This window comes from Aquarana catesbeiana, linkage group LG13 (genome assembly GCF_042186555.1).
Source record: "Aquarana catesbeiana isolate 2022-GZ linkage group LG13, ASM4218655v1, whole genome shotgun sequence".
Taxonomy (NCBI): Eukaryota; Metazoa; Chordata; class Amphibia; order Anura; family Ranidae; genus Aquarana; species Aquarana catesbeiana.
In genome coordinates, this window is record NC_133336.1 from 4,396,820 (window position 1) to 4,422,703 (window position 25,884).

Consider the following 25,884-nt stretch of genomic DNA (forward strand, 5'->3'; position numbering starts at 1 on the left):
GGACCGGGACACCTATGTAGATTATTTTGCATGTGGCCAGATATGTACTGTGAGTTGTAACCTTGCCCGCTAGATGACGCTTTTCCCCTTTACACACACCCACAAGCAATGGGGGAAATTGCACCCCTTTCCTGTTCAAATCGCATGTGATTCTTTGCAGTGTGATTTGCGCCCCTTCATTTTGTATTGACGCAAATTGCACCGGTATCGGGAGCATTTGGGCGAGTAATGATACTTGTGCAAATGCTTGGTATCGGCACAGATACCAGTGTCGGTGCATCCCTAGAAAATGCGTGTTTCCTGGCTGTCACTGACACAAAACTGGAATGCATATAGGGACACACGGTGACAGCCAGGCGGCTAGCATTTTCAGAGATCAGCAATGGTGACCCCCATAATTCTCTTTAAAGTGTGTATTAAGATTTGGATGGCATGGTGAAGGGTTTAAACCTAAGTCAGGTGTTTTTTTCTGCCTGTGACCCCAGAGGGGGGAGGCTTCAGGTGATCAGTATTGTCCATTAGTCAGAAGTCACCCTGGGCTCATTGCACAGATATGAATATGGGGATCATCACACGGGGACAGACCAAGGGAGACAGGTTCTCCGAGACGTCATCTGAACAGTGGATCTAGACGAGACGATATAACCAGATGTAGACACAGGCGGACAAAACCGGGTTTGGCACTGGAATCAGCTCTTGATGAGGGTCAGGAACTCTTCTCGGGTTTTCGGATCCTCCCTGAAGACACCAAGCATGGTGCTCGTTACCGTCTTGCTGTTCATTTTCTGGACCCCTCTCATTACCATGCACATGTGGCTGGAAAAACATAAAACATACCACGTGAGCTACAACAGAACCACAGGGGCAAACTACAGCATGATGGTCTTCTAGATGGTGTATAGTGTTGGATGAGGCCCTAGAACAGCCGTTCCTAACAGGGGTCCTCCAAAGGTGGCTAGGAGCTCCTTGAGCATGCAGCAATTTCTGCCTCAGATAAGTTCCCATTAACAGAAATAATCTTTTTAGCTATCTGTAAGAAGAGCATTCTTCTCACTGACCACCAATGTAAGGAGCATTCTTCCCACTCATCACCAATGTAAGGAGCATTCTTCTCACTGATCACCAATGTAAGGAACATTCTTCCCACTCATCACCAATGTAAGGGACATTCTTCCCACTCATCACCAATGTAAGGAACATTCTTCTCACTGATCACCAATGTAAGGAGCATTCTTCCCACTCATCACCAATGTAAGGAACATTCTTCTCACTGATCACCAATGTAAGGAACGTTCTTCTCACTGATCACCAATGTAAGGAACATTCTTCTCACTGATCACCAATGTAAGGAACATTCTTCTCACTGATCACCAATGTAAGGAACATTCTTCCCACTCATCACCAATGTAAGGAACATTCTTCTCACTGATCACCAATGTAAGGAGCATTCTTCCCACTCATCACCAATGTAAGGAACATTCTTCTCACTGATCACCAATGTAAGGAACGTTCTTCTCACTGATCACCAATGTAAGGAACATTCTTCTCACTGATCACCAATGTAAGGAACATTCTTCTCACTGATCACCAATGTAAGGAACGTTCTTCTCACTGATCACCAATGTAAGGAACATTCTTCTCACTGATCACCAATGTAAGGAACATTCTTCCCACTCATCACCAATGTAAGGAGCATTCTTCTCACTGACCACAAATGTAAAGGGACCTTCTTCCCACTGATCACCAATGTAAGGGACCTTCTTCCCACTGATCACCAATGTAAGGGACATTCTTCTCACTGATCACCAATGTAAGGGACCTTCTTCCCACTGATCACCAATGTAAGGGACATTCTTCCCATTGATCACCACCAATTGACCATCCCATTAATGTACCCAGAGCTGTAACTATAGTAATTATTTGCAGTGGTTCCCTGAAACTAGAAAGTTATTTCAAGGTTTCTCAATGTTTAAAGGTTGAGAAGGACTGCTCTAGAACATGGTACTTATAACTGTATTGTAGCCTTAGACCTTGAAATGTCACAAACAATTGGGCTAAAACGCCAAAATATTTTCCAGTATTTGTTGGGTTCCATGCTTACCATAAATGCAATATTTCAGACTCCAGAACTAAATCGGCCTGGTGCTTGTGGAACCCCAACAATTCTAATGTTGTTCTAAGTCCACAATAATGGCTTGGTAGCACTCGGGGTCCCAATGGCTCACTGATGCTTGGAGGGTTGGTTCTAAGACAATGGCTCCCTGGCATTTTAAGGGATATGGAGAGTGGGGGGGGGGGGGGGGGGTAGGTTGGTCCTATGACAATGGCTCCTTGATATTTAAAGGAAAGGGGGGGCTAAGATGGTTCTTTGGCAATGGCTCCATGATATTTCTGGGTCCCATGATAATAGTTTGATAATGCTTGGGGATCCCATGATGTTTCGGGGGAAGGTTTGGGTAGGTTGGTCCTATGATAATAACTCATTGACATTTGGTGGGGGAGTTCGGTAGACTGGTCCCAAGACAATGGCTTTCTAATGTTTAGGGTTTCCACGACTATGGCTCTGTGACTAGTCAGGGTGGGTGGTCCTATGACAATGGCTCACTGTCATTCCTAGGTCTGATGACAAGGACTTGCTGACACTTGGGATCCCATGACAATAGTTTGCTGACACTTAGTGGTCCCACAGCATTGGATCCCTGATGTTTTGGTGGGTTGGTCCTATGATAATGGCTCGCTTACATTTGGTGGGGTTGGGGGCCGGTAGGTTGGTCCTTTGGCAATGGCTTCCAGACATTTGGGGGTATCAGGACTATAGTTCCCTGACTTTCCAGGGGGGTTGAGTGGGTTTGTCCTATGACAATGGCTTCCTGACATCTGGGGGTTCCACGACTATGGTTCCCTGACTTTTCAGGGGCGTTGGGTGGGATTGTCCTATGACAATGTCTTCTTGACACTTGGGGGTTCCATAACTATGGCTTTCTACTTTATTCAGAATTGAGAAGGTTCAGGCCGGGGTTCTACTTTACGTTATTACAACATTGACTTATGAATAATATATATGTTTGCCTTCTTATTGCGCTTCCTTTATTTGTCGGAGCAGAGAGACAGCATGGGGGGACTGGGCAGCAATGGTGACCTTCCACCTAGTGATGCACCGAAATTTCGGCCGCCGAAACATATCAGCCGAAAATGGCCTTTTCGGCAAAAAGCGGAAAAGGAAATTGCGCCGAAAATGGGGGTGGGGCCCCTTCCCTGGTGCCGTCAATTATGGGGGTGTCCTTCTGGCGCGGCAGTCCTCTCCTCTCTTCTCCTCCTCCCCTCCCTCCTCGCCACGATCTCCGTTGTGTCACAGAGCTTAACTACACAGACCGCAGTAATAATGTCCCGCCTCCTGTGACAGACGGCACACTGATCCAATGGTGGGACATTGAATCAGTGTGACGTGATTACAGGAGGCGGGACATTGTTACTGCAACCCGGGCAATTCAAATGCAGCTCCGTGACACACGGAGATAGCCGCTCTGATTCGGGAACTGGCAGGCTACATGACGGCACTGGCAAGCTGCATGATGGGCACAGGTGTGGCTGCATCTGAGGGGCAAACGTGGGCTGCATGACAGGCACTGGTGAGGCTGCATTGATCTCTTGTATCATGTCCCCAGTCTCTGACCATCTCCTGTACTATGTCTGCAGTCTCTGACCATCTCCTGTACTATGTCTGCAGTCTCTGACCATCTCCTGTACTATGTCTGCAGTCTCTGATCATCTCCTGTATTATGTCTGCAGTCTCTGATCATCTCCTGTATTATGTCTGCAGTCTCTGATCATCTCCTGTATTATGTCTGCAGTCTCTGACCATCTCCTGTACCATGTCTGCAGTCTCTGATCATCTCCTGTATTATGTCTGCAGTCTCTGATCATCTCCTGTACTATGTCTGCAGTCTCTGATCATCTCCTGTACTATGTCTGCAGTCCCTGATCATCTCCTGTACTATGTCTGCAGTCTCTGATCATCTCCTGTACTATGTCTGCAGTCTCTGATCATCTCCTGTACTATGTCTGCAGTCTCTGATCATCTCCTGTATTATGTCTGCAGTCTCTGACCATCTCCTGTACCATGTCTGCAGTCTCTGATCATCTCCTGTACCATGTCTGCAGTCTCTGACCATCTCTGCAGTCTCTGATCATCTCCTGTACTATGTCTGCAGTCTCTGATCATCTCCTGTACTATGTCTGCAGTCTCTGATCATCTCCTGTACTATGTCTGCAGTCTCTGATCATCTCCTGTACTATGTCTGCAGTCTCTGATCATCTCCTGTACCATGTCTGCAGTCTCTGACCATCTCTGCAGTCTCTGATCATCTCCTGTACTATGTCTGCAGTCTCTGATCATCTCCTGTATTATGTCTGCAGTCTCTGATCATCTCCTGTACTATGTCTGCAGTCTCTGATCATCTCCTGTACTATGTCTGCAGTCTCTGATCATCTCCTGTACTATGTCTGCAGTCTCTGATCATCTCCTGTACTATGTCTGCAGTCTCTGATCATCTCCTGTACTATGTCTGCAGTCTCTGATCATCTCCTGTACTATGTCTGCAGTCTCTGATCATCTCCTGTACTATGTCTGCAGTCTCTGATCATCTCCTGTACTATGTCTGCAGTCTCTGATCATCTCCTGTATTATGTCTGCAGTCTCTGATCATCTCCTGTAGTATGTCTGCAGTCTCTGATCATCTCCTGTACCACGTCTGCAGTCTCTGATCATCTCCTGTACTATGTCTGCAGTCTCTGATCATCTCCTATACTATGTCTGCAGTCTCTGATCATCTCCTGTACTATGTCTGCAGTCTCTGATCATCTCCTGTATTATGTCTGCAGTCTCTGACCATCTCCTGTATAAAAATATTTTTAAAAACAGTCACTTTTGTTATCGGTTTCGTTTTTTTCGGCCTAGTGTATTTTTCATTTTCGGTATCGGCACCAAAAAACCCATTTGGTGCATCCCTACTTCCACCTCCTAGTTCTTGAGCTCAGATTTGGGCTCAGAGTAGGTCATGCTAAATAAGAGAACCAATGAAAATGTTTCCTATATAAACCTTCAGTTATCTGAATGTCTCCTAATGGGTCTAATGTGTTTATTTCCTATGATCATCAGCTCCATCTAGCGGTCATAATGCAGTATTTATCTGGTTGAGGTATTTCAGGTGAATCCTGCATTATGACCACTAGATGGCGCTGACAATCATTAGACTGATTACTAGGATTTTTTTTTTTGCGATGGCTGTGCAAATGTTGAGACATTTTTACAGCAGATTTTTTTTTTTTAAATAAATAGACCCCTTTAGTGTTGGCTCCCTGTTATTTTCGACTCTTCAGTTTTCAGTATTTTAGTACATAGCTCTGTAAGATAGTGGAAGCTGCATCACCACAACAGGCTACAGTTTTGAATAAGCTGTGACATATTCCTGACTGGACGGATACATTTGGGTTTCAGGAATAAGAAGAGAGAACTTACCTAGCTTCTATGACCACACCCACACCGGCGGGCTGTAAGGCTTCTGTAATTGCGATGGCGATCTGTTTGGTAAGGCGTTCTTGAACTGCAGAAAATATAGAAAAAACAATGAAATCTAACGATCGTCCTTCTATAGACTCCAGAACTCGGGGTGCTTAAAGTGATACTCCACTGATAAGTGACCATCCCAATCCTCCAACCCACTTCATACAATGAAGGAATCCTGCTTCCGCTCTGTACATTCTGAGATTGGCTGTGTCTGTTATCGCAGCTTCCCTTTTACAGCCATGCTTCAAGCAGTAGGGATGTGTGTATGTATGTGTGTGTGTGTATATATATATATAATACACTGTATTAAAAGTATTGGGACACCTGCTTTTACACGCACATAAACTTTAATGGCATCCCAGTCCATAAAGACATGGATGAGCGAGTTTGGGGTGGAGGAACTTGACTGGCCTGCACAGAGTCCTGACCACAACCCCATAGAACACCTTAGAGCGGAGACACCCTCCTAAACCTTGTGGACGGCCTTCCCAGAAAAGGTGAAGCTGTTATAGCTGCAAAGGGCGGAGCCAACTCAATATTGAACCCTCTGGACTAAGACTGGGAGGTCATTAAAGTTCATGTGTGTGTAAAGGCAGGTGTCCCAATACTTTTGGTAACATTGTGTGTGTGTGTGTATATAATATATATTTAATAACAGATCCGGCCATGGCGGGATAGCTTACTGAAAAGCATGACTGTCCCTGCAAATCCGGGACAGTTGGCAAGTATGTGTACAATGTGTGTGCCAGTACAGGGCATCTTTATAATTTAGCAATGTATTGCCAGCATACTCCACCCCCCCCCCCCCAACAGTTATGGGAGGGGGGGATGTAGTAATTGAGAATGGTAAAAAAAAGTGGGGTTCCCCTTAATTATCCAGACCCTTGTCCAGCCTTGCAGCGGGGGGGGTCAGGAAGAGGAGAGCATCCCCCCCCCCCGTACCATACCAGGCCACCTGTCTTTCAACATTGTGGGGGTTCCATGCTTTGCACCCCCCCCCCTTTTAAAACGCCTAAATCCGAATGTTGGGGGACAACAGTCCCTTCCCCGCATCCTGTCCCCCAAAAATGAGTTGGGGTAATAGTAAATTAACGGGGGGGGGGGGGGGGGGGGCGGCGGCTTATGATGAGATTTGGAAGCCCTATTTGGGCAACCAGATATCTGCCCCTCCCAGGGAAATGAGTAAAGGGGTGACACCAATATTTGGGGGGGATCATTTGCATACACAGGTCTGTGTGCGCTGCCAAGTAAACAAGGAGGGGGGAGGGGCCAGCTGCTGCAGGGGCTCACAATGCAGCCCCCTCCCCCCCCCCCATCTCATTTATTATTTTTATTTTGTTGGAGTCTGCTGTTTGTCCCCCCGAACCCCCCCCCCTCCCCCACCCTCTCAGAATGCGTATATAAAATAAAATCTTGTATATTTCAGCCCCGAGCCGTCAGACGGAAAACCTGAATGAGAAATAACAATCTTTGTTTCCCTCTTAAATCCAGAAATGACCTCCATGGTGACCCGTCACCTCCGTGTGACGTCTCCTCCATGTGACGTCACCTCGCATGTCAGAACAATTAATATCCCCGTAAAGGGCAATACAACCCGCCGCCCTGCTTAGATCTCCGCGCTGGGCGCCCTGCGAGACGATCCGCCGTACAATCGCCGCGACCCCCCCAACTACTCATCGGACTCTCCAGGATACAAAGTGACAATCCGGTGAGGGACAGGAGGTGATCCATGGGGGTCACTGTACATTGTATAGAAATAAACCGATCGTCCACGTCAAACCACAAATATGAATAAATACATAAAAAGAAGTCCGTGTGACAGACGATCGTTACCGACTCGCTGGTTTTGTTTATGCATGTATGTGAATGTATTTATGTTGGGGGGGGGCGTTGGAGATCGGTGTCATTTACTCACAATATTATTTGATAGAGATATAAATGATAGAAATAAATATAGCTCATGGGGTTTCTTTTTTTTACCATAGCAGCTGTCTTACGGCTCCAGGATGGGGGGAGGGTGGCCGGTAAAATCCCCAGCCACTTGCACAGGTGGGGGTGGGGGTGGGGGGGGGGCTCCTCTCCTTCCATCATTCAGCACTGTGATTGGGGATGTCAGTCCCTCCAGCCCTGGTGGGAAGATCCATGCCTTCCCCCGATCACTCTGCTGGCCGCACTCCATTCCTATTCCAATGCTCTCCTGGTTGTCTATACTATACAGCAGCCTTAAATGGCAGACCGCGCCAGGCAGTCTGCAGCGCTGGATCCCTGGTGCACTACGCTCGTTGGTTGCTAGGACCGCCGTACTCCTAGCAACCAATGACTTCACCTGTGCGCCCGGCTCTCTTCAGCAAGTTCCTCCACCCAGCCCTCGTCTCCTCCTGCAGCACGTTGCTTCTTCAAGTTCCCACTGCTGCCCCCTGCCGGCCTGGAAGGACTTCATCAGGTGCACTTTTCTACCTTGTGATGGTTCACAACTCTGATGGGGTCACCTGCTCTATGGGGTCACTCTGATGGGGACACCTGCTCTATGGGGTCACTCTGATGGGGACACCTGCTCTATGGGGTCACTCTGATGGGGACACCTGCTCTATGGGGTCACTCTGATGGGGACACCTGCTCTATGGGGTCACTCTGATGGGGACGACACCTGCTCTATGGGGTCACTCTGATGGGGACACCTCAGGGCCGTCTTTAGCGCAGGGCAAACGGGGCACTTGCCCCGGGCCCAATCTTTGTTGGGGGGCCCGCGCTAGCCGTGAATTGGGGCCCCGATGACAGCTTTGCAGAGCGCACAGAGGACACGGGAGGATGTATTCCTCGCTAGCCAGCTGAGAGGGGGCGGGGCCGGGAGCTCCACTGACGCTCTGACCCCGCCCACGTGCAGCCTGTGTCCTCAGAAAAGAGCGTCTGTAGTGAGAGCCAGTGATCGGAGTGCGAGTGTCAGTGGAGCTTCCGGCCCCACCCCCTCTATACTGGCTGGTGAATACAGAGGTCCGGGGGCGGGGCCGGGAGCTCCAATGACACTCCCACTCCGATCACTGGCTCTCACTATAGGCGCTCTATGCCCAGTACACAGGCTGCACGTGGGCGGGGTCAGAGCGTCAGTGGAGCTCCCGGCCCCGCCCCTCTCAGCTGGCTAGCGCGGAATACATCCTCCCATGTCCTCTGTGCGCTCTGCAAAGCTGTCATCAGGGCGACAATTCACGGCCAGCGCGGGCCCCCCAACAAAGCATCAGTGGAGCTCCCAGCTGCTTTAGTGAGAGCAGAGAGTGGAAGCCCCGCCCACAGTCTTGAATGTATGTAATGAGTTTGGCTGGCCAGGTATGTCCTTACAACCATAAAATGCCTGACTGTTTAAACCCTGAGCTGTGTTATTTAACTGTAAAGCTGTGCATTGCTGAAAGTTCTCTGACCATCCCCTGTATAATGTCCGCAGTCTCTGATTGTCTCCTGCAGTATGTCCGCAGTCTCTGATTGTCTCCTGCAGTATGTCCGCAGTCTCTGATTGTCTCCTGCAGTATGTCCGCAGTCTCTGATTGTCTCCTGCAGTATGTCCGCAGTCTCTGATTGTCTCCTGCAGTATTTCCGCAGTCTCTGATTGTCTTCTGCAGTATGTCCGCAGTCTCTGGTAATCTCCTGCAGTATGTCCGCAGTCTCTGAGTGTCTCCTGCAGTATGTCCGCAGTCTTTGGTAATCTCCTGTAGTATGTCCGTAGTCTCTGAGTGTCTCCTGCAGTATGTCCGCAGTCTCTGGTAATCTCCTGCAGTATGTCCGCAGTCTCTGATTGTCTCCTGTAGTATGTCCGCAGTCTCTGAGTGTCTCCTGCAGTATGTCCGCAGTCTTTGGTAATCTCCTGTAGTATGTCCGCAGTCTCTGAGTGTCTCCTGCAGTATGTCCGCAGTCTCTGGTAATCTCCTGCAGTATGTCCGCAGTCTTTGGTAATCTCCTGTAGTATGTCCGCAGTCTCTGAGTGTCTCCTGCAGTATGTCCGCAGTCTCTGGTAATCTCCTGCAGTATGTCCGCAGTCTCTGATTGTCTCCTGCAGTATTTCCGCAGTCTCTGATTGTCTCCTGCAGTATGTCCGCAGTCTCTGATTGTCTCCTGCAGTATGTCCGCAGTCTCTGATTGTCTCCTGCAGTATGTCCGCAGTCTCTGATTGTCTCCTGCAGTATGTCCGCAGTCTCTGATTGTCTCCTGCAGTATGTCCGCAGTCTGAGTGTCTCCTGCAGTATTTCCGCAGTCTCTGAGTGTCTCCTGCAGTATTTCCGCAGTCTCTGGTAATCTCCTGCAGTATGTCCGCAGTCTCTGATAGTCTCCTGCAGTATGTCCGCAGTCTCTGAGTGTCTCCTGCAGTATTTCCGCAGTCTCTGATTGTCTCCTGCAGTATGTCCGCAGCCTCTGATTGTCTCCTGCAGTATGTCCGCAGTCTCTGGTAATCTCCTGCAGTATGTCCGCAGTCTCTGATTGTCTTCTGCAGTATGTCCGCAGTCTCTGAACCTCTCCTGTAGTATGTGTATTAATGTGCCCCTTTACTTGCTCAATTATTTGGGATTGCTCCACTGCTCAGTGAGAGGTAATGATGTGCATGAACCTCTAGCAACCAATCAGCAAACAGTAGTGATCTGCTTTAATCTCTAGCAACCAATCAGTAAGTGCTAATGATGTGCTGTAACCCCTAGCAACCAATTAGTGGGCGCTAATAATGTACATTAACCTCTAGCAACCAATCGGCAAGCAGAAATTATGTGTTGTAACCTCTAGAAACCAGCCATTGAGCAGTAATGATAGGCTGTAACCTCTGGCAAACAATTGCAATTGCTGCGTGATCTGCTGCAGTAAACTGATTTTGAGTCTACCTGCTATTTTTTGTATGTCTCAGAATGGAGGGGGGCCCCAAGAAAATGTTTGCCCAGGGCCCAATCAAAATTAAAGACGGCCCTGGGACACCTGCTCTATGGGGTCACTCTGATGGGGACACCTGCCCTATGGGGTCACTCTGATGGGGACACCTGCCCTATGGGGTCACTCTGATGGGGACACCTGCCCTATGGGGTCACTCTGATGGGGACACCTGCTCTATGGGGTCACTCTGATGGGGACACCTGCTTTATGGGGTCACTCTGATGAGGACACCTGCTCTATGGGGTCACTCTGATGGGGACACCTGCTTTATGGGGTCACTCTGATGAGGACACCTGCTCTATGGGGTCACTCTGATGAGGACACCTGCTCTATGGGGTCACTCTGATGGGGACACCTGCTTTATGGGGTCACTCTGATGAGGACACCTGCTCTATGGGGTCACTCTGATGGGGACACCTGCTTTATGGGGTCACTCTGATGAGGACACCTGCTCTATGGAGGGGGGCCCCAAGAAAATGTTTGCCCAGGGCCCAATCAAAATTAAAGACGGCCCTGGGACACCTGCTCTATGGGGTCACTCTGATGGGGACACCTGTTCTATGGGGTCACTCTGATGGGGACACCTGCCCTATGGGGTCACTCTGATGGGGACACCTGCCCTATGGGGTCACTCTGATGGGGACACCTGCCTTATGGGGTCACTCTGATGGGGACACCTGCCTTATGGGGTCACTCTGATGGGGACACCTGCCTTATGGGGTCACTCTGATGGGGACACCTGCTCTATGGGGTCACTCTGATGGGGACACCTGCTCTATGGGGTCACTCTGATGGGGACACCTACCTGATGGGGACACCTGCTCTATGGGGTCACTCTGATGGGGACACCTGCTCTATGGGGTCACTCTGATGGGGACACCTGCTCTATGGGGTCACTCTGATGGGGACACCTGCTCTATGGGGTCACTCTGATGGGGACACCTGCTTTATGGGGTCACTCTGATGAGGACACCTGCTCTATGGGGTCACTCTGATGGGGACACCTGCTCTATGGGGTCACTCTGATGGGGACACCTGCTTTATGGGGTCACTCTGATGAGGACACCTGCTCTATGGGGTCACTCTGATGGGGACACCTGCTCTATGGGGTCACTCTGATGGGGACACCTGCCCTATGGGGTCACTCTGATGGGGACACCTGCCCTATGGGGTCACTCTGATGGGGACACCTGCCCTATGGGGTCACTCTGATGGGGACACCTGCCCTATGGGGTCACTCTGATGGGGACACCTGCCTTATGGGGTCACTCTGATGGGGACACCTGCCTTATGGGGTCACTCTGATGAGGACACCTGCTCTATGGGGTCACTCTGATGGGGACACCTGCCTGATGGGGACACCTGCTCTATGGGGTCACTCTGATGGGGACACCTGCTCTATGGGGTCACTCTGATGGGGACACCTGCTTTATGGGGTCACTCTGATGAGGACACCTGCTCTATGGGGTCACTCTGATGGGGACACCTGCTCTATGGGGTCACTCTGATGGGGACACCTGCTTTATGGGGTCACTCTGATGAGGACACCTGCTCTATGGGGTCACTCTGATGGGGACACCTGCTCTATGGGGTCACTCTGATGGGGACACCTGCCCTATGGGGTCACTCTGATGGGGACACCTGCCCTATGGGGTCACTCTGATGGGGACACCTGCCCTATGGGGTCACTCTGATGGGGACACCTGCCTTATGGGGTCACTCTGATGGGGACACCTGCTCTATGGGGTCACTCTGATGGGGACACCTGCTCTATGGGGTCACTCTGATGGGGACACCTGCTTTATGGGGTCACTCTGATGAGGACACCTGCTCTATGGGGTCACTCTGATGGGGACACCTGCTCTATGGGGTCACTCTGATGGGGACACCTGCTCTATGGGGTCACTCTGATGGGGACACCTGCTCTATGGGGTCACTCTGATGGGGACACCTGCTCTATGGGGTCACTCTGATGGGGACACCTGCTCTATGGGGTCACTCTGATGGGGACACCTGCTCTATGGGGTCACTCTGATGGGGACACCTGCTCTATGGGGTCACTCTGATGGGGACACCTACCTGATGAGGACACCTGCTCTATGGGGTCACTCTGATGGGGACACCTGCTCTATGGGGTCACTCTGATGGGGACACCTGCTCTATGGGGTCACTCTGATGGGGACACCTGCTCTATGGGGTCACTCTGATGGGGACACCTGCTCTATGGGGTCACTCTGATGGGGACACCTGCTCTATGGGGTCACTCTGATGGGGACACCTGCTCTATGGGGTCACTCTGATGGGGACACCTGCTTTATGGGGTCACTCTGATGGGGACACCTGCTTTATGGGGTCACTCTGATGAGGACACCTGCTCTATGGGGTCACTCTGATGGGGACACCTGCTTTATGGGGTCACTCTGATGGGGACACCTGCTCTATGGGGTCACTCTGATGGGGACACCTGCCCTATGGGGTCACTCTGATGGGGACACCTGCCCTATGGGGTCACTCTGATGGGGACACCTGCCCTATGGGGTCACTCTGATGGGGACACCTGCCTTATGGGGTCACTCTAATGAGGACACCTGCTCTATGGGGTCACTCTGATGGGGACACCTGCCTGATGGGGACACCTGCTCTATGGGGTCACTCTGATGGGGACACCTGCTCTATGGGGTCACTCTGATGGGGACACCTGCCTGATGGGGACACCTGCCCTATGGGGTCACTCTGATGGGGACACCTGCCCTATGGGGTCACTCTGATGGGGACACCTGCCTTATGGGGTCACTCTGATGGGGACACCTGCTCTATGGGGTCACTCTGATGGGGACACCTGCTCTATGGGGTCACTCTGATGGGGACACCTGCCCTATGGGGTCACTCTGATGGGGAAACCTGCTCTATGGGGTCACTCTGATGAGGACACCTGCTCTATGGGGTCACCCTGATGGGGAGACCTGCCTGATGGGGACACCTGCCCTATGGGGTCACTCTGATGGGGACACCTGCCCTATGGGGTCACTCTGATGGGGACACCTGCTCTATGGGGTCACTCTGATGAGGACACCTGCTCTATGGGGTCACTCTGATGGGGACACCTGCCTGATGGGGACACCTGCCCTATGGGGTCACTCTGATGGGGACACCTGCCCTATGGCGTCACTCTGATGGGGACACCTGCCTTATGGGGTCACTCTGATGGGGACACCTGCCTTATGGGGTCACTCTGATGGGGACACCTGCTCTATGGGGTCACTCTGATGGGGACACCTGCCCTATGGGGTCACTCTGATGGGGACACCTGCCCTATGGGGTCACTCTGATGGGGACACCTGCCCTATGGGGTCACTCTGATGGGGACACCTGCTCTATGGGGTCACTCTGATGAGGACACCTGCTCTATGGGGTCACTCTGATGGGGACACCTGCCTGATGGGGACACCTGCTCTATGGGGTCACTCTGATGGGGACACCTGCCCTATGGGGTCACTCTGATGGGGACACCTGCTCTATGGGTTCACTCTGATGGGGACACCTGTTCTATGGGGTCACTCTGATGGGGACACCTGCTTTAGTTGGTCACTCTGATGGGGACATTTGATGTAAGGGGGCACCAAAATGAACCTTCGCCTGAGTAGACAAATCCTTGCACTGGCCCCGGTTACATCATACACTTGATGACATCACAGCTCACCTTGTAGTCTCCTGCTGTAGATTTCCACAATCCTAAAAGAAAAGAAAATGATAGTTTTTGTTACTTTGATGCAGCGATGAAAGAAGCTTTAACATGATATACATTGATTTAGTCCGAATAATTCACACATTGGTTTTCCAGTGAACATTATCACTGTGACAACACCCACCCAGCCAAAGCTTTCAATCCTGTAAACCTACCTATATAAACTCAGCACAGGGATGGTGGGAACCCCTCATAATGGGCACAGCGGGTATACAGACCCAGGAACTCAGCACAGGGATGGTGGGAACCCCTCATAATGGGCACAGCGGGTGTACAGACCCCAGAACTCAGCACAGAGATGGTGAGAACCCCTCATAATGGGCACAGCGGGTGTACAGACCCGGGAACTCAGCACAGGGATGGTGGGAACCCCTCATAATGGGCACAGCGGGTGTACAGACCCAGGAACTCAGCACAGGGATGGTGGGAACCCCTCATAATGGGCACAGCGGGTGTACAGACCCAGGAACTCAGCACAGGGATGGTGGGAACCCCTCATAATGGGCACAGCGGGTGTACAGACCCGGGAACTCAGCACAGGGATGGTGGGACCCCCTCATAATGGGCACAGCGGGTGTACAGACCCGGGAACTCGGCACAGAGATGGTGGGAACCCCTCATAATGGGCACAGCGGGTGTACAGACCCGGGAACTCGGCACAGAGATGGTGGGAACCCCTCATAATGGGCACAGCGGGTGTACAGACCCGGGAACTCGGCACAGAGATGGTGGGAACCCCTCATAATGGGCACAGCGGGTGTACAGACCCGGGAACTCGGCACAGAGATGGTGGGAACCCCTCATAATGGGCACAGCGGGTGTACAGACCCGGGAACTCAGCACAGGGATGGTGGGAACCCCTCATAATGGGCACAGCGGGTGTACAGACCCGGGAACTCAGCACAGGGATGGTGGGAACCCCTCATAATGGGCACAGCGGGTGTACAGACCCGAGAACTCAGCACAGGGGTCTCCTTGATACATGTTGGGTGGTCTCTCTCCAGCATCTATTTTAACATGGAGGTATATACTTCAGGTGGACAATCCCTTGAATATGAAAGAAGAAAAACCAACCCACCCCATAGGGGGGCCAATTATATCTGACCTTCCTCCAGCACAGGTGTATTGGTTGATTCGGGTTCCTATATTTCACCCTTAAGCTGGCTTTGCATGGATGGAAATCTGGTTCAGTGGGTTCCCGGGTTGATCCATGTATGGTCCTTGATCTTCATTGTACGACGGCACTGTTTGATTTTTGCCTCTCCATCAGAGCCGCAGGATATAGCCGGCGGTGCTGATCAGTGAATTCTGACGGAGGAGGGGTCTCCCCACTATCAGAACACAATAAGCTCAGCAGGAGGATCAGCTGTGTGGATGGAGAATCGGGTCCTTCTTTCCGCTGGTTGCCCAATAATCTGCCCCGTGTCTGAGGACCATCAATAAACCTTCATTCAAATATCGGGTTTGTAGATGTGATTTGTTTATTTTCCCTTCTATATGTTCTCAGCCCACAATACCACCCCCACCCCCCCCACCACCCCACCCCCCCGCCGGACATTTCGTACAGTTTGAGTAAAAGAAAAAAGGGGATTTTTCTGCGTATTTCTGGTTAATCCTCATAACGTTCGTCTCCCGCTCCTCCGGCCGCCGGCCTCCGCTCTCCTAAATGTCAAATTTAATTGGAAAAAAGTCAGCGCTGTGTCTTCAAAATGCTAAAGGAAGATCAATTCCAAATCTTCTGCAAATAATCGTCTGTACACCGCTGTGCGGGTGAGGGGAGGACTCCGGAGAAGGGGGACTCTGAAAGGGTAAAGGTCTCCAGTGTGAAATCATTTCTTAAAGGGGAAATACTATAGTTGTGTGTTTTTGTTTTTTTGCTAGTTTAGGTTTAAGGCCGAGTTCATACATCTGTGAATTGGATGTCATTCGCATGACGGGAGAGTGTGATTGGCGCTCAATGGAGCCGATTCACACAGGTAATGGGCGGGGGGCACGGCCCGCATTCAAAAAGGGCCTATAGGTACTATTCCTCCCACTGACACCAATGATGGGGCACTATTCCTCCCACTGATACCAATGATGGGACACTATTCCTCCCACTGATACCAATGATGGGGCACTATTCCTTCCACTGACACCAATGATGGGGCACTATTCCTCCCACTGACACCAATGATGGGGTACTATTCCTTCCACTGACACCAATGATGGGGTACTATTCCTTCCACTGACACCAATGATGGGGTACTATTCCTTCCACTGACACCAATGATGGGGTACTATTCCTTCCACTGACACCAATGATGGGGTACTATTCCTTCCACTGACACCAATGATGGGGTACTATTCCTTCCACTGACACCAATGATGGGGTACTATTCCTTCCACTGACACCAATGATGGGGCACTATTCCTCCCACTGACACCAATGATGGGGCACTATTCCTCCCACTGACACCAATGATGGGACACTATTCCTCCCACTGACACCAATGATGGGGCACTATTCCTCCCACTGACACCAATGATGGGGCACTATTCCTCCCACTGACACCAATGATGGGACACTATTCCTCCCACTGATACCAATGATGGGGCACTATTCCTCCCACTGACACCAATGATGGGGCACTATTCCTCCCACTGATACCAATGATGGGGCACTATTCCTCCCACTGATACCAATGATGGGACACTATTCCTCCCACTGATACCAATGATGGGGCACTATTCCTCCCACTGACACCAATGATGGGGCACTATTCCTCCCACTGACACCAATGATGGGACACTATTCCTCCCACTGATACCAATGATGGGGCACTATTCCTCCCACTGACACCAATGATGGGACACTATTCCTCCCACTGATACCAATGATGGGGCACTATTCCTCCCACTGATACCAATGATGGGGCACTATTCCTCCCACTGATACCAATGATGGGGCACTATTCCTCCCACTGATACCAATGATGGGGCACTATTCCTCCCACTGACACCAATGATGGGGCACTATTCCTCCCACTGACACCAATGATGAGGCACTATTCCTCCCACTGACACCAATGATGGGACACTATTCCTCCCACTGACACCAATGATGGGGCACTATTCCTCCCACTGACACCAATGATGGGGCACTATTTCTCCCACTGATACCAATGATGGGACACTATTCCTCCCACTGACACCAATGATGGGGCACTTTTCCTCCCACAGACACCAATGATGGGGCACTATTTCTCCCACTGATACCAATGATGGGGCACTATTCCTCCCACGGACACCAATGATGGGACACTATTCCTCCCACTGATACCAATGATGGGGCACTATTCCTCCCACCGATACCAATGATGGGACACTATTCCTCCCACTGACACCAATGATGGGACACTATTCCTCCCACCGATACCAATGATGGGACACTATTCCTCCCACTGATACCTATAATGGGACACTATTCCTCCCACTGACACCAATGATGGGGCACTATTCCTCCCACTGATATCAATGATGGGGCACTATTCCTCCTACTGACACCAACGATGGGGCGCTATTCCACCCCCCCCACTGATACCGACGATGGGGCGCTATTCCCCCCCCCCCACACTGATACCAACGATGGGGCACTATTCCCCCCCCCCCACTGATACCAATGATGGGGCGCTACCCCCCCCCCCCCCCACTGATACCAATGATGGGGCACTATTCCTCCCACTGATACCAATGATGGGACACTATTCCTCCCACCGATACCAAGGATGGGGCACTATTCCTCCCACTGACCCCATAGGGAAGATACATTGCGACATTATTGGATAAAATTGTATTTTCACACACCGGTTTGATACATGAGCGAATACAACATCTTCCCCAATAGGAGATGACCCCCCCCCCCCATGGGCTGATTATAACCATTGAACATCTGGAGCACATTGCCTCCCCCCGATAATTCTCTCCCTCCTCCATGTTTTCCCATAAAACCAATGTCTGCTCATTGTAGATCCCATCCCCCGCCATGGGCACTATCATCACTCACTATTTACACAGACGCCTCTGATGAATGGATGATGTCACAGCGCCGCTCTCTATACAATTCTCCAAATGAATGAATCAAGGACACAATCTGCACTTACCTGGCCAGCTTGCTGAGCCCCAGCACTTGTTTGTTGGGTAGATAACCTATGTGCACCTGCAGGGAGCAGAGGAGGGGGGGAGGGGTGAGTGTGCAGCAAGCAAATAATTACACAGCAGCAAATGTAAAGAGCCCGATGGGGGCCCCGAGGATCTGTACACACAGGAGCAGAATTATCAATGTAACATTTCTGAAATAGAAAGCTTTCATGTGATCTACACTCTTTGCTGTTCCATATTTCTGTCACTGTATTAAAGTGTATGTCTGGGCAAAATCTACAGTGCCTTGCAAAAGTATTCACCCCCCCCCCCTTGCCATTTTTCGTGTTTTGTTGCCTCACAACCTGGAATTAACATTGATTGTTTGAGGATTTGCATCATTTAATTTACAGAACACGCCCACAACTTTGAAGATGGTTTTTTATTATTGTGAAGCAAACAACAAATAGGACAAAATAACAGAAAAAGTCAATGTGCATAAGTATTCACCCCCCTAAAGTCAATGCTTTGTAGAGCCACCAATCACAGCTCCAAGTCTCTTTGGATAAGTCTCTATGATCTTCCCACATCTCACCACTGGGATTTTTGTCCATTCCTCCTCGCAGAACTGCTCCAGCTCCTTCAAGTTGGATGGTTTGCGCTTGTGAACAGCAATCTTTAAGTCTGACCACAGATTTTCTATTGGATTGAGGTCTGGGCTTTGACTAGGCCATTCCAACACATTTCCATGTTTCCCCTTAAAACCACTCAAGTGTTGCTTTAGCAGTGTGTTTGGGGTCATTGTCCTGCTGGAAGGTGAACCTCCGTCCTAGCCTCAATCACACACAGAGTGCTACAGGTTTTACTCAAGAATATCCCTGTATTTAGCACCATCCATCTTTCCCTCAACTCTGACCAGTTTCCCAGTCCCGACTGCTGAAAAACATCCCCACAGCATGATGCTGCCACCACCATGTTTCACAGTGGGGATGGTGTTCTTTGGGTGATGTGATGTGTTGGGTTTGCACCAGACATAGCGTTTTCTTTGATGGCCAAAAAGTTGAATTTTAGTCTCATCAGACCAGAGCACCTTCCTCCATACATTTTGGGAGTCTCCCACATGCCTTTTCACAAACTCAAAACGTGCCATTTTGTTTTTTGCTGAAAGTAATGTCTTTCTTCTGGTCACTCCGCCATAAAGCCCAACTGTATGGAGCGTACGTCTTATTGTCGTCCTATGTACAGATACTCCAGTCTCTGCTGTGGAACTCTGCAGCTCCTCCAGGGTTATCTTAGGTCTCTGTGCTCCTCTCTGAATAATGACCTCCTTGCCCGCTCCGTGAGTTTTGGTGTGCGTCCGTCTCTTGGCAGGTTTGCTGTTGTGCCATGTTCTTTCCATTTGGTTATGATAGATTTGATGGTGCTCCTAGGGATCATCAAAGATTTGGATATTTTTTTATAACCTAACCCTGACTTGTACTTCTCAACAACATTGTCCCTTACTTGTTTGGAGAGTTCCTTGGTCTTCATGGCAGTGTTTGGTTAGTGGTGCCTCTTGCTGAGGTGTTGCAGCCTCTGGGGCCTTTCACAAAGGTGTGTCCATGTAATGACAGATCATGTGACACTTAGATTGCACACAGGTGGACATCATTTCACTAATTATGTGACTTCTGGAGGTAATTGGTTACACCAGAGCTTTTTATGGGCTTCATAACAAAGGGGGTGAATACATACACACATGACAATTATCAGTTTTTTATTTCTGAAAACTGGTTTTGTCTATTTTTCTAATTTTACTTCACCAACTTAGACTATTGTGTTCTGATCATCACATATAATTCAGATTAAAAAAGCATTGAACTAAAGGCTGTAATGTAACAAAATAGCTAAAAAGCCAAGGGGGGTGAATACTTTTGCAAGGCACTGTATGTCCATACCATCAATATACTCCCTACCCTGTGTACAAACCATCGATATATTCCCTACCCTATAAATATAAAGATGTTTTTTAATACACCTTTCCATATATAATCAGCTATAAATATGAAAATAAGATAATTAAAAATAGTAACAATCTATTTTGGGGCATAAATTCTGTAAATGGTCGGCCATGCCAAGTGAGCGACACCCGGTGGTTATTATGCAGAACAGCAGAAGCTCAACACGGCACCCATTAATTCCGGGGTCCTCAAACTATGGCCCTCCCAGGTGTTCAGGAACTACAATTCCCATCATGCCTAGTCATGTCTGTGAATGTCAGAGTTTTGCAATGCCTCATGGGACTTGTAGTTCCCGGGACAGCTGGAGGGCCGTAGTTTGAAGATCCCTGCATTAGATCATCGCCATCAGTGTAGCTCCGGCTCTAACAGTGATTTGCAGCTCCCACAATATACATGTATTGATGAATGCAGAGCTGCACTGATTTGTGTCTTTTGTATCTTCCCGGAGTTCCTCTTTACACGCGGGTCAGAATCGGATTAATCCTCTCAGGGCGCGCTGCGCTCATTATTGCCGCCCTCGCCATGTCATTTCACTTTAGTCACAAGAATTGATTTTTATATTTTCTGCTGGCAAATAACATAATGACACCCGGCAGCCTGAAAGGGCCGCGCCAATTATCACAGACGTCTCAAAGAGCGAACCGCGGCTGTCAGACAAAAACGACCGAACGTTCAGGAAGGCGGCTGGAATTTGGTGACAAACAGACTAAGTGGTGGAATTACCTTTCCGATGAAGGGGACCAAGTGGTGCTCACACATGGAGAACATGTCGATGTCCTTCACTATCACCATCTCATCGTGATCCTCATCGAAGATGGCGTCATTCAGGACGTCTGAAAAGAGATTTCACCCGATTAATAAAACCGGAGATGAGATCGATAAAGAAAACCAAATCTTAAAGAAAACTCAGTCATGGAGCCTAAATACGGGACCACTGCTATATCTTGGCTGGTTTACAGTGCCTTGAAAAAGTATTCATACCCCTTGAAATTCTCCACATTTTGTCATGTTACAACAAAAAACATAAATGTATTTTATTGGGATTTTATGTGATAGACCAACACAAAGTGTCACATAATTGTGAAGTGGAAGGAAAATGATAAATGATACAAATAAATATGTGAAAAGTGGGGGGGGGGAGGGGTATTTGTATGGCGCCCCCCGGAGTCAATACTTTGTAGAACCCCCTTTCTCTACAAGTCTTTTTGGGGATGTCTCTACCAGCTTTTGCACATCTAGAGAGGACATTTCTGCCCATTCTTCTTTGTAAAATATCTCAAGCTCTGTCAGATTGGATGGAGAACGTCTGTGAACAGCAATTTTCAAGTCTTGCCGCAGATTCTCAATGTGATTTAGGTCTGGACTGTGACTGGGCCATTCTAACACATGAATATGCTTTGATCTAAACCATTCCATTGTAGCTCTGGCTGGATGTTTCGGGTCGTTGTCCTGCTGGAAGGTGAACCTCCGCCCCAGTCTCAAGTCTTTTGTAGACTCCAACAGGTTTTCTTCTAAGATTGTCCTGTATTTGTCTCCATCCATCTTCCCATCAACTCTGACCAGCTTCCCTGTCCCTGCTGAAGAAAAACCATCCCCACCACATGAAGCTGCCACCACCATGTTTTCACGGTGGGGATGGTGTGTTCAGGGTGATGTACAGTGTTAGTTTTCCCCACACATAGCGTTTTACTTTAGGCCATAAAGTTGAATTTTTGGTCTCATCTGACCAGATCACCTTCTTCCACATGTTTGCTGTGTCCTCCACATGGCTTCTCACAAACTACAAACAGGACTTCTTATGACTTTCTTTCACCAATGTCTTTCTTCTTGTCACTCTTCCATAAAGAGCAGATTTGTGGAGAACACGACTAATAGTTGTCCTGTGGACAGATTCTCCCACCTGAGCTGTGGATCTCTGCAGCTCCTCCAGAGTTACCATGGACCTCTTGGCTCTTCTCTGATGAATGCTCTCCTTGCCCGGCCGGTCAGTTTAGGTGGACGGCCATGTCTTGGTAGGTTTGCAGTTGTGCCATACTCTTTCCATCTTCTGATGATGGATTGAACAGAGCTCCGTGAGATGTTCAAAGCTTGGGAGATATTTTTTTATAACCTAACCCTGCTTTATACTTCTCCACAACTTTATCCCTGACCTGTCTGGTGTGTTCCTTGGCCTTCATGATGCTGTTTGTTCACTAAGGTTCTCTAACAAACCTCTGAGGGCTTCACAGAACAGCTGTATTTATACTGAGGTGAAATGACACACAGGTGGACTCTATTTATGAATTAGGTGACTTCTGAAGACAATTGGTTCCACTAGATTTTAGTTAGGGGTATCAGAGTAAAGGGGGCTGAATACAAATGTCCCTCCCCCCCCCCCTCCCTTTCACATTTTTATTTTATATTATCATTCATTTCCCTCCTCTTCACAATTATGTGACACTTTGTGTTGGTCTATCACATAAAATCCCAATAAAATACATTTACGTTTTTGGTTGTAACATGACAAAATGTGGGAAATTTCAAGGGGTATGAATACTTTTTCAAGGCACTGTATAAAACCAGCAAGTCTCAGTGACACAACAGGAAGTGAGATGAAATGTCGGGGGGGGGGGGGGATCCCGCTTTATGAGAAAGTAACATTTTAGATTCTCTTTCGACTTTACAATCTATCATATATATAATATATTGTATATCTCAGTACACCATTGTTCTAGTACAGTAATATTAGTATACTATATATGTTTTAACATTGTCATTATTTTTTTAACAGATAATATTTTAATTTTTCATTTTGGACTGCACAGATTTATTATCAGAATTCCAATGACTTTATCTGGAATAACATACATATTGTAATATATAATGGTATACTGTAAGATGATTGTAATATATAATAGTGTGTATGTGTAGAGAGAGAGATTACAGTATAAAATGATATGTTACAGTATACTATTATAATGTGCCGCACTATCCTAAATAAATAGCACAATAATAGATGGTAAATAAAAATCCTCCTAACCAAATATGTTATAAAAGCATAAGCATGCAGTGAATATATAAATCAATTGTGATAATAAACCCCAAAGTCAATTAATGTCCATAAATCACAAACCATATAAAGTCCTTGGAATTCTGATAATAAAATCTGTGCAGTCCAAAATTTTAAAATTAAAATAGTAAAATCCTTTAAGTGTATCTTCTCAAAATACTATAATTTATGATGGATAGTAATATATAATTTACTGTAAAATATGATTGTAATATATAATATTGTGTGTATATAGATAGATATCATATGTTACAGTATACTATAGCTGTCTATATTCCAGTATATCAAGTTCTAGTACACTATTATAGTATATCAGATGTTATAGTGTATCATTGTATGTTATATTGTATAGTGTATCATTGTATGTTAGCGTATATTATTATATATTGTATCGGTATATATTTACAATAGTGTCTCATATTACAGTCACTTTTCTATATCCCCCTTCATACACGATGAACGCAGTTTCTGTAGATGGGATTGGTCGCCATATGGTGGCAAAATATTGACTTTAGTGATATTCGCTGTCAGTCCCGGCAGCTGATTTCCTCCGCCGTCTATGAAGGGAACACGATGTGATAAGAGGACAGTTTTAATTTCCTGTGTCCTGTCCGCCTCATACAGGTAACCGTGGAAACGCAAATCTGCGTCATTTTCCTCCTTTCATTAAGTTAATCGCACTTTGAATGTTCTTTGATCTCGTTTGCCGTTTATTGCGTCCGGGGTGGCGGGATCCGAGCGACGTGCAGCCAGCGCCAAGATCACCGCGGAGGGGGCGGGGGAGCAGATTTCAGGGGAGGATGTCACACTTCTGTACTGTTGTTGTTGTTTTTATGATCATTATTATTGTTATTATTGGTAAATGTATTATTATTATTATTATTATTATTATTATTATTATGACCTCCTTGTACAATATGACTTTTGGAATAATCTCCGGCGATTTGATTGCAGACGGAATTCTCAATCTTTTTAAACTTGCAGCTTTCATTAGAAAACAGTCCCCGGTGATCCCGCCATGAAGGCCCTTGTACAGCCACTTCCTGTTATAGGGTGACAACACTCTGGCCCCTGCCCCCAACTATCCTTCTGTGTTGTCACCCTGTCACAGGAAATGGCTGAAAAGAGGCCACAAGAGATCAGCAGCTCTGAAATGCGGCAAAGGATGAAAAAAAAAAAAAAAAAAAAAAAAAGGGGAAATAAACTTTTTGGGTTTTTTACGTTTAAAAATGTGGATTCTATAGGAGACGTTTTTGGGGGGTAAAATAGTTATTTCAGCATTTCAAGTTTTATATCTCAGACTCTTATTATAACTCCCACCTGGCTCCATTTTTTTGCTCTCCACATCAGACCACCCCAGAACCCCAAAACTGTCACCAACCAGCAGGATGTGCAGGACTTTAAATCCCCCCCCCCCCCCCCCTGCACAGTTGTACTCCTTGTATACACAGTATCTCACAAAAGTAAGTACACCCATCAGTGACATTTGTGTAAATCTTTTCTTCTATCTTTTCATGTGACAACACTGAAGAAATGACACTTGTCTACAATGTAAAGTAGTGAGTGTACAGCTTGTATAACAGTGTAAATTTACTGTCCCCTCAAAATAACTCAACACACAGCCATTAATGTCTAAACCACTGGCAACAAAAGTCAGTACACCCCTAAGTGAAAATCTCCAAATTGGGCCCAAAGTGTCAATATTTTGTGTGGCCTCCATTATTTTCCAGCACTGCCTTAACCCTCTTGGGCATGGAGGTCACCAGAGCTTCACAGGTTGTCACTGGAGTCCTCTTCCCCTCCTCCATGATGACATCACAGAGCTGGTGGATGTTAGAGACCTTGCGCTCCTCCACCTTCTGTTTGAGGATGTCCCACAGACGATCAATAGGGTTTAGGTCTGGAGACATGCTTGGCCAGTCCATCACCTTTACCCTCAGCTTCTTTAGCAAGGCAGTGGTGGTCTTGGAGGTGTGTTTGGGGTGGTTATCATGTTGGAATACTGCCCTGCGGTCCAGTCTCTGAAGGGAGGGGATCATGCTCTGCTTCAGTATATCACAGTACATGTTGGCATTCATGGTTCCCTCAATGATCTGTAGCCCCCCAGTGCCGGCAGCACTCATGCAGCCCCAGACCATGACACTCCCACCACCATGCTTGACTGTAGACAAGACACACTTGTCTTTGTCCTCCTCACCTGCTTGCCCCCACACACGCTTGTCACCATCTGAACCAAATACGTTTATCTTGGTCTCATCAGACCACAGGACATGGTTCCAGTAATCCATGTCCTTAGTCTGCTTGTCTTCAGCAAACTGTTTGTGGACTTTCTTGTGCATCATCTTTAGAAGAGGCTTCCTTCTGGGATGACAGCCATGCAGACCAATTTGATGCAGTGTGCGGCGTATGGTCTGAGCACTGACAGGCTGACCCCCCCACCCCTACAACCTCTGCAGCAATGCTGGCAGCACTCATACGTCTATTTCCCAAAGACAACCTCTGG

At 48.2% G+C, this 25,884-nt stretch overlaps 1 protein-coding gene across 1 annotated transcript; it reads right to left on the minus strand.

The window, feature by feature from the left end:
- Positions 1 to 21,165, minus strand: GCH1 (GTP cyclohydrolase 1; the record flags this gene model as incomplete). Its single annotated transcript, XM_073610035.1, is given in 5 exon segments — positions 1 to 816; positions 5,519 to 5,603; positions 14,169 to 14,200; positions 18,356 to 18,411; positions 21,056 to 21,165. Coding segments are annotated over 5 exon segments (410 nt in total), but the record flags the coding sequence as incomplete, so codon positions are not given.
- Positions 21,166 to 25,884: the final 4,719 nt, after the last annotated feature.